The sequence below is a fragment of the Sinohyriopsis cumingii genome, chromosome 6 (genome assembly GCF_028554795.1).
Source record: "Sinohyriopsis cumingii isolate HCF-2022 chromosome 6, ASM2855479v2, whole genome shotgun sequence".
Lineage (NCBI taxonomy): Eukaryota > Metazoa > Mollusca > Bivalvia > Unionida > Unionidae > Sinohyriopsis > Sinohyriopsis cumingii.
The window spans coordinates 138,010,622-138,020,986 of NC_142966.1; the positions used below are offsets into that span (position 1 = coordinate 138,010,622).

The window sequence follows — 10,365 nt, forward strand, 5'->3', positions numbered from 1 at the left end:
TCATACATCAGATGATAAGTGTGTGTATGTGTGTGTGTATGTTTATGAGTGCTTGTGAGTGTGTGTATGCGTGCCTTTGTGTTTGTGTCGTAGAATAACAACATTTGCTAACATCGTTGCAAGAAAAGCAATGTTGAGTCATGGTCAAAGTCGTTTCAACCTCTAGTGCATTTGTCATGTTTATTTATTTTATATATATATATATATATATATATATATATATATATATATATATATATATATATATATATATATATATATATATATATATATATATATATATATATATATAAATATATATATACACATACACAATAAATAAAGAGAATAAATACATTACAGAATTATCACTCCGTGTCCTAGAATGAATATATACCTTATATAACGAGTCACTCTGTGCCCTAGTGGAGTCATTTTGTATCCGAGAGGGAATAAATACTTGATATAGCTAGTCACTCTGTGTTGAAGAGGGAATAACTACCTTATATAATGAGTCACTCTATGTCCGAGGGGGAATGAATACCTTATACAGTGAGTCACTCTGTGTCCGGGAGGAAATAAATAACCTATACAACGAGTCACTGTGTTCTCGAGGGAACAAGTACCTTATACAATGAGACAACCAGCTTGTAATTCATTCATAGTATCTCTCTTGTCTCCTGAATTTTGACTTGAAAACAATTGCTTCAGCATCACTCCAATGGAGATATTCAGGACAAGCGTCAGTTGTGGAGATAAAAGTATTGCTGGCAACAGTTACCTGAATAGCAGGAGATATTTATCGTAATCAAAGGAGATATTTATCGGAATCGCAGGAAAATATGTACAGGAACTGTTGGCAAAAGTTAATTTGCCGTCAGATTTCTAAAACTGGATCAACATCGGTGGTGCGTTTCATAAATTCCATTAGAACAGACATAAACGTAGGGCAGTATTTTATAAGCCTTTCAGTACCATTTTACTATGGGTTGTTTTCACAGACGTCACGATTGTGTACACAAATACCCACAGTGCAACGCGCTCACCTTGCACTGCCATTTTGAGTCCCTAACAAACCTTTGTCAACATCAGTCATTGCGCGTATTCAAGATAACATTTCGATTTAATCGTCGATAAGGATATTTACTTAGATACATAGATTATATTTTAAATTAGGAGCTCCTGTAGCACGAAAGACAAAATAAAGCTGGAAGTTCCTTGGCTTATATCGAAAGGCGGAATATCGATGTTGAACTGTTATCACGCATGTTACTACCAAACAGAAATGCAGTTATTACTAACAAACAATAATGAAGATTGTCATCTTGAACCAGTATTTTCGGATTACGATTTTTGGGATACAATAACAGTTACGGAATTACAATTTAATGCATGTGATTATGCCAGAACCTTTATGTACAAATACTTTTCACAGTGGATGATATTGAATGAAGGCGAGAACAGCTCTAAGGTCTTTAATCTTCAGTATATTACAAAAAAACATGTTCCTAAAGGAACATGACTGCGTCGAATGTCAAAGCCGAGATTTCCTGAAATGCTTATAAAAGTATGAAGTTATAACTTAACGATTGACTTTTTGACTTGAATGATAAGCAAATGATTGATTTCAGTCCATGAAAATTTAAAATCATTATATGTTGCACTATTTTGTGTATCCATTTGTTTGTGTCTTTTTACTGATGGATCTATTTGTTTATGAAAGAATTTCAAAGATGGTTGAAATGTCATTGATTTATTGAAGAAAAAGGGGCGACATAACGAATTCGGTATAGTGTGGTTGACATACACGACAGAATCTGGTATATAAAGATAACATTAGGCACACAATGATACGTGCCTTCATAATTATGTTGGAAGAACAATATTGTTAGGTGTCGGTTTGCGTGGCTAGCGAATCAGTATGGCGTATATGGAGGTACACACGTTTTGTGAGGCCACGTGTAAACAAGGGATACATACTACGGTAATACCACGTGATTGTCAATGAGGTTGATGTATTGTTTTTGGGACTTTTTATGTTAGGATATTAAAAGCAAGACATTCTTGCTTCAACATTGCTATTTCCACAGATTATTTCAAGGTTTACTGTCAATAAAACACATGTTTACTTTGCACACGACTGGTGCTAAATACCTGATAAACCACCACATATTCCAGTCGTACTAAGGTGACGTGTTTGGCGCACCATATTATTTTTGTAGGTGTACTTTTTCTTTGCAACGCGTGACGCCTACATCGCATGCGCGGCACGTGCGTAATACATGTTACCGCGCGCGACTATATATATATATGTTAATTCTTTCCAGAAAATCATTAGTAGCGATTATTCTATGGATTAATTTAAAGTTAAAAGAGATCAACTTGGTATCCTTGGTACAGTATTTCGCCCGGCTATAAATCTCAGACCACTCCTCACTACTTATATTTTTTTAAAATACTTGCATCCAAGTTTCTTGCTTAGCAGTGTGTTGTCTTTTAGCTTTTTATTAAAAACGATCTTTGTAAACAAACTTGAGTGAATTTTGTTTTTGCAAGTTCATTATTTTATCCTCCTCCTTATCAAACGTATAATGTACTAAATGGTTTTTTATGGCGTCTTTCCATGCTTTTGGAATTTTGGATATTAAGGATATGTATTTCAAGAGATCATAGATTCTACTTTTTTGTTTTATTATTTCAAAGGTTATCAAATTACCGTGATCATCTACTAGTTTTTTCAGAATTTCAAAAGCGGCTTCTGTCTAGGATTTGCATTGATATAACATTTTAGGTCGACACAATTTAAAAACTCATGGATAGATACTCGTTTGGACTTTGCAGATCCTCTTTCCAATTAGAGACTGTCAAAACCACATTTCTCCAAAAACGGTTTTTATAGAGCTTACTAAGTTCTTCTAATTTCCTTCTCCCTAAATTCCAAATATCCTTTTTATTTCTGAGTATAGTTGTATTGACTAAGTTCTTCCATGTCCCATTTTCCTTTTCCAGCAATCATTTTACGCAATTTATCTTAATATACCTAATAAATGAAAATATGTGTATCATATTTAGTCCTCCCTCGTTTTCTGAGGATACTAGTGTATCTCGTTTTATTCTCTCTACTCCCCCCCCTTACAAATTTACGTAATGGGCGATTTAGTTCTGCTTCAACTTTTGCTGATGGATTTGGAAGTGTTGAAGAAAGGATGTATGAATATGGGAAGAACAAGAGTGTTTATAACAATTACGTTACCCTTTATTGACATATGTCTTTGACTTCAGCTTGCCAGTATTCGTTTCGACTTTGTTAGCTTCTTCATATAATTAATTTCCACCATTGTTTGTAAATCTGGAGAAAAATCTATGCCAAGGAGTGTAAAGTTAGATGGGAACCAAAACAGACCCATTTCGGGACATATTCTTTCATTAGAAGATTTACTGTTTCCAATCCAAATAGCTTTTGTTTCTGTTATGTTACATTTAAATCCAGATAATAGAAGAAGAAAAAAAACGTGCAAGATATTCGTAGTTGTTTTAAATACACGATGCTTTAAAATAACATAAAGTAGTAAATAAGCATGTATTTTAGTCTTCGTATTTGGAAATACCATCCAAAAAAAGGTTCACAAACAATGAAGATGTATTGTGATCATTGTATTTAGACTTTTAACACTGGATATATAATCGTTAGATGAAAATGGCAATTGCCACCACAGCGCCTTCACACTACAAGAAAACGATGATTGGAAGATACAGCTAAAGTTAGAACAACAATAGAAATTACTGAGCCTCCTTCTATTTAAGAATTTCGAAAAAAATGTACTTTTGCATTCTGTTTCTGACTGAAAAACGCGGCGTGTTGCTGCCAACTCAGGATTCAATAAAAAGGAATTATCAGCAAGTGCTTAGATGCTACACACATTCTAGGTTTCGTTATCGTTTTTGATTTTTATAACTTAATAATATTTAAACTCTTAGTTTTGGAAACTACTTCCAGGTCACTTAGCAAGCCAATTAAGATGATGCAATATTTATGGTATTATTTTACGGAAGTGAAAAGAAACTTTCACATCTAAGCAGGGTACGTGAATTCTTTCATTGAGAGGGAGAAAAGTTTTTAATATTGCCAAAGCAAAGTATCAGAAAAATTATAAATTAGATGACGTGATCTTTACTTGACAGTCAGTATCACACCGCTGCATTTGCATTAAATGTAAAATAAGTCATTATTTATTGGAAAGGGCTTAAGATGTGAGCTTTTTCTAACTCAACCTGAATGTTTCTTACCTGTCAGATTTGACTGCAATATCTCCTTCCAAGATGTTAGATCTGTCTAATTTAGGTATATATCGCATCATCTTACATGTATAAAAGTATTTACAGAAAACGGAAAATAGCAGGCTACCTTTGCTGTGCATATGTACATGTATTTACATACGAAACCATTTTAGCATTGAAAACATCAAATATTCATAACAGATCTCAAATATTACAATATTCAATCCACATTAATTTTATCCTCAACCAATGACATACTCACTTATTGCATATTTATTTTTTGGAAAGTTCCAGAATGTATTATATTTACAAAGATCTCAGCACAAACGTTGTCCGTCTTACAAGTTCGAAATGTATTTAACTACACAGGCGATCATCGATATATGTATTAGTATTACCCACAGGATACGAGAATTGGTCAATGTCTTTGATTAGCTATATTAACCACAGGATACGAGAATCGGTCAATGTCTTTGATTAGCAATATTAGCCACAGGATGCGAGAATTTGTCAATGTCTTTGATTAGCTATATTAGCCACACGATACGAGAATTTGTCAATGTCTTTGATTATGTCTGCAAACCTCAATCTGTTTTAGAAGGTAAAACTGTGGAACTTCAGTCTGATTTAGAAGGTAAAATCTGTGTAACCTCAGTTTGTATTAGAGGTATAATCTGTGTAACTTCAATCTGTTTTAGAAGGTATAATCTGTGGAACTTCAATCTGTTTTAGAAGGTATAATCTGTGGAACTTCAGTGTGATTTAGAAGGTATAATCTGTGGAACTTCAATCTGTTTTAGAAGGTAAAATCTCTGGGAATTATGGGTTGCAATAACTGTCCTGTTTTCGTCTACGAACTGAACATTGATATTTCCACAGTCTAGGCTTTCAAATCAAACCGACAAATCCTTCATAGTTATTGAAGATAGGTTTCTACGACTCTTAATCAGACTGTCTAGAAAGAAGGAAGTCATGTCTCTGAAAGTCTAACTACTGACTCTAGGTGTGAAGGACCCACCACAGCGTGGGGTGTCACATATGACTCAAGGTGTGAAGGACCCGCGACAGCCTCGAGTGACACATGTAGTTCAATGTGTCAAGGAACTACGACATCCTCGATTAACACATATGGTTCAAGGTGTCAAGGACCTTCCACAGTCTTGGGTCTCCCATATGACTCAAGGTGACAAGGACCCACAACAGTCTCGGGTGTCGCATATGACTCAAGGTGTCAAGAACCCGAAACAGCCTCGGGTGTCGCCTATGACTCAAGATGTCAAGGACCCATGTCAGTCTCCGGTGTCACATATGAATTAAGGTGTCAAGGACCCATGGCATTCTCCCTTGTCACATATGACTCTTCAGATTCTTTTTCCAGTATGAATATACATTCTTTTAATTTTTAATAACATTGGTATAATTAAGATTAAATAATTTGCTAAATTGGTCTTAAATGACTTTATTTCCACACCGCTTTGTCTGTGAATTCGTCTGATCAGAGCTGCTATATTAATGTGTCTTTCTTCAACATCAATAATTTATTCCTAGGGCGCTTTTATATATGTTTATGTCATAAAATATTTTGTCGTCAACACTTTCAATCCACTGGTTATCTTGATCATCTAGTGATTTACTTCGACATGTCTGTGTGAGGCAATGACCAGACATTATTTCCTTTATGTCCTAGGTGCATTCCATACAATATATCTAATTAAATATAATAATTCCTCGGATGCATGTAGTTTTATTTTGACTCTACCAGTGTAGGAATGTGTGATACCAGCCAGGATTATTAATGAACCCGATTTCATGCGCAAGATGTGACAATTATTTCCTTTTAAAGTTGTGGAAAAACATTAAAATTTTAAGACCACGTGGCTGTTTGGAATAATAATTTTGCTATCAGAGTTACGCGGCATGCAGTGGGCATAGTATGAAAGCATGAAACTCAATATTATTTTACAAATATTTCGATTAATTTGTTATATAGTGATAATTAAAATAAAAATAGGCTTTTACTGGAGTGGGGGTGGATCTTAGAACTACTTAAATGGAGTTTGCAAATATCGTGCACATCTTTTGAAAGTTTGCTGGAGCGATCTATTCTTAATCAGATTTTGAAAGGCAGATCGTGATTCAAACTAAAACGTATATTAATAAAGAACACGATCAATCGTGTCTAATCTCTCTTTGTCATGCATCTGAAGTAAATCGAGATCATTGTACAACATATCATGTGACACAATCAGATCATTGTACAGCATATCTTGTGACACAATCAGATCATTGTACAGCAGATCTTTTCACACAATCAGGTCTAAAGCTGATGCACGTGTCGCTTGGATCGTCTGCTAAGTTTTAGTTTCCAGCTCCGAAGAGCGGTTTGATCATGCAAGTAGATTTATGGTTTTATAGAAGACATTTCAGGATCATAGAAAATGTTAATCTCTTTGTTCGGATTTTATTTAAATGAAGTCTACAAAAGTCTGTTAGAGCTATTTTCCCGCGTAGTACCCCAGTTGTTGCACCATATAAAATCCCCTGTGTAGTACCCCATTTGTTGTACTATATAAAATTCCATGTGTAAGTACCCCACTTGTTACACCATATAAAATCCAATGCATGGCACCCATTAATTGCATCATATACCATAGATCTGAATCGAGAGTCGCTTTGCCCTCTGAAAAGTAATGGCATTTCTTTTTACTATTCTGTATGCTAAATCTTCTGTTGAGAATTTGAGAATGAAGCTAAAGAAAGTCAAACGTACCTGCCTATTACCCAAAATGTATTGACAGGGCCTTCTTGGCATAGCCTTATACCTTATGACAGGGCCTTCTTGGCATAGCCTAATACCTAATGACAGGGCTTTCTTGTTATAGTCTGGTACATAATGATAGGGACTTCATGGTATAGTCTAATATCTAATGACAGGGCCTTCTTGTTATAGTCTAGTACCTATACCTAATGACAGGGCCATCTTGGCATAGCCTTATACCTAATGACAGGGCCTTCTTGGTATAGTCTAATATCTAATGACAGGGCCTTCTTGGTATAGAATAATACCTAATGACAATACCTTTTTGGTATAGTCTAGTACCGAATTGCAGAGCCTTCTTGGCATAGCCTTATACCTAACGACAATCTAGATGGCACAGCCTTATAGCTAATGACAGGGCTTTCTTCGCATCGCCTTAAATCTAATTACAGGGCCTTTGCATATACTTGTAGCTAATTACAGGGCCTTCTTGTCTGCTGGTAATTTCTTCTGATTCATGCCAAAGACAGACATGAAGCAGCTCGTGTAGCGGTTATTCAGTAGCAGCAGTATATATACCTTCATATCATCAATGTTCTGACACGTATTTCACACTTGTCCTGAGGGGTTATCAATCACTTAAGATAAAAATTATACTGTCCCTGAAACGTTCATTTTGACAGGTCATTACTTAACGAGTTTTCATTCGAAACAATTACTGTCTTCAGCATATAAAAACAATTTCGTGAAGAAAAATGTCAGTTTGACAATACTAACAGACAGTCTGAGGAAACTAATTCCTTCTGTATGCTTTTTCTGTTTGGTTCTTTGAAGATAAAATTTATACTTTTCATTTATTGGGAGTAATGAAAGTAGAACTTTGTACACAAAAAACACCAGAGAGAGAGAGAGAGAGAGAGAGAGAGAGAGAATTACCGTATCCAGGCAATGTTAAAGAGTTTACATTGATTTTTAAATGATTTGAATATCAAATGAACACTATTTATCAAGCTTTAATTAAATTTTTGACGATGAAATTAAAATATTGCATGAAGCGAAATCGTCACAACATTCCTATTACTTTCTCCTTTCCAATGTTCACAACCTATAATCGCTTTGACTAATGAAAGCACTGAATGACTAAATATGCATCGCGAAGAGTGGATGAGAAGAAATTTTTGAAGAATACATCCGCGTTATTCCGTTAAAGGAATGTAAATTTTTACCCATCAATCTTTCTTTCGGAAAACTAATCAGACAGTTTTTCGATTGAAGCTAACACTTCAACAGCTTTATTTCAGAGAATTCTCCCAAGACACGATAATTTAAATGTCATATTAAAACACAATAAACTTGGGCAAGGGATTCGAAAATATTGCATAATTCGTAGCGGCAGGCAAGGTAGAAATGTAATTTTAAACGATGGTTTTGTGTTTTAAATATATTGAGACTACGTGGATTTACGCTTCAGCACGGATCAAACTTCTATCCATAATATTACTATACCGTGAGCACGAATATCAGGTTACCAGTCCATACTTCATATCACATTCCAGGAAGTTAACTTAACAGCTAAACTATTTTTATATAATTAAACCAACGAGGTCTAAGATCTATTCTACTTTCTTCTTCTCGCTTTTCCGTAAGGGTTTATCCCCAGCACAAACAAGAAACACCATCTCTCAAATGAAAGGTGACTTTAGTTCAATGTTTGTTACATGCTACACATAATTTCTTGTTTCATTTGTGAATCGTCTTTTGTGTTTGGTGGATTTGTGCGCTTGGTAGATTCCGAAAGAGACTGGGTTGGCTTCACACCAGATTCGCACTGTTGTTGATCAGTGTACACACACACACACACACACACACACACAGATATATATATATATATCTACACATAGACCAAATACGCCAACAGCCAACGCTCGACGAACGGGATGTTCTGCCAACGATAGAAGAGTTGAGGACGGCCATTAAATAAACGAACTGTGGCAGGGCACCTGGAAAGGACGGTATCCCAGCGGAGGTGTACAAGGCTCTCAGTGAACAGACTCTCGAGGCATTCCACGATGTGCTAATCATCATCTAGACGGAAGAGGAGATGCCAGACGACCTCCGCGAAGCATCAATTGTGACCCTCTATACGAATAAAGGTACACGTGGGGACTGCAGTAACTATAGAGGCATCTCCTTGATCTCCATAACTGGCAAAATACTTGCTCGCATCATTCTCAACAGGCTTATTGCGGCAGTGTCATGAGATAACCATGTCCAGTCTCAGTGTGGTTTTCGCCCAGACCTCTGCACCGTTGCTATGATTTTCGCAGTGAGACAAGTCTAAGAAAAGTGCCTTTAGCAGTCGGGCTACAAGTTCTTGCAACATTAGAAACACCACTCCCTATGTAAATATTGTGGCACAAATTATTCAAACATAAGCGCAGAAGAAAAAGACAAAATAAGAAGAATACATTATGTGTGCAAACAATTCAAGGATAAAGCTTTGAACAAAGGAAAAAAGATGTGAAATATCCATGGCAAGCAAATAATGTTGTTACCAAACATGGGAAGGATTGAGTTTAGTATAATTACACCTATATCACTATTGATTGGTCATGATACACAATAATGGGTATTAGTGATACTAACATCACAACTATCTATATCCGATGCCTCCTTCGTGGACCTAACAAAAGGTTTCGATACAGTCAACAGAGACGCACTGTGGGTAGTACTCAAGAAGCTTGGTTGTCCTCAGAGGTTTACCAACCTCATCCGGTTCTTCCACGATGACATGACTAGACAGACTCTCTCAGACGATTAACCCTCTCAGAAATTCACCATGTCTAACGGTGTCAAACAGGAACGTGTACTCGCTCCAGTATTCTTCAATCTCTTCTTCACACAGGTACTGCTCCAAGCCATCCGTGACCTTGAACATGGGATATACATTAGATATAACTGGATGGAATAGTGTTTGATCTCCGTCGCCTAGCTGAAAAAACCAAGACGCTAGAAAGACTTATCACTAAAACACTCTTTGCAGGTGACTGTGAAATCATGGCCCATGAAGAGACTCACCTACAGGTAATTATGGACAGGTTCTATGAAGCCTCCAACCTATCTGGACTCACAGTTAGCCTAGGAAAGTCAGAAGTCCTCTTCCAGCCCGCCCCGAGCACTGTCCCTTTACAACTCTGCATCACTATTGGCGACACGCAGCTGAAGAATGTGGACAGTTTCAAATACCTAGGCAGCACACTATCCAGTGATGACTCCCTGGACAAAGAGATCACTGCGAGGATCCAAAAACCCGGCCAAGCACTCTGAGGCCTATGAACCAAGGTCTTTCA

General features: G+C 36.3%; 1 protein-coding gene across 1 annotated transcript in view; it reads right to left on the reverse strand.

Moving 5' to 3' along the window:
• LOC149798085 (gamma-aminobutyric acid receptor subunit alpha-6-like) overlaps positions 1–9,953 on the reverse strand; it is a 90,960-nt gene extending 81,007 nt beyond the window's left edge. The window contains exon 1 of the mRNA XM_089960836.1: positions 9,838–9,953. Coding sequence (XP_089816962.1) covers positions 9,838–9,953 — 116 coding nt within the window. The remainder of the gene's footprint in view (positions 1–9,837) is intronic.
• Between the last annotated feature and the right edge of the window lie 412 nt (positions 9,954–10,365).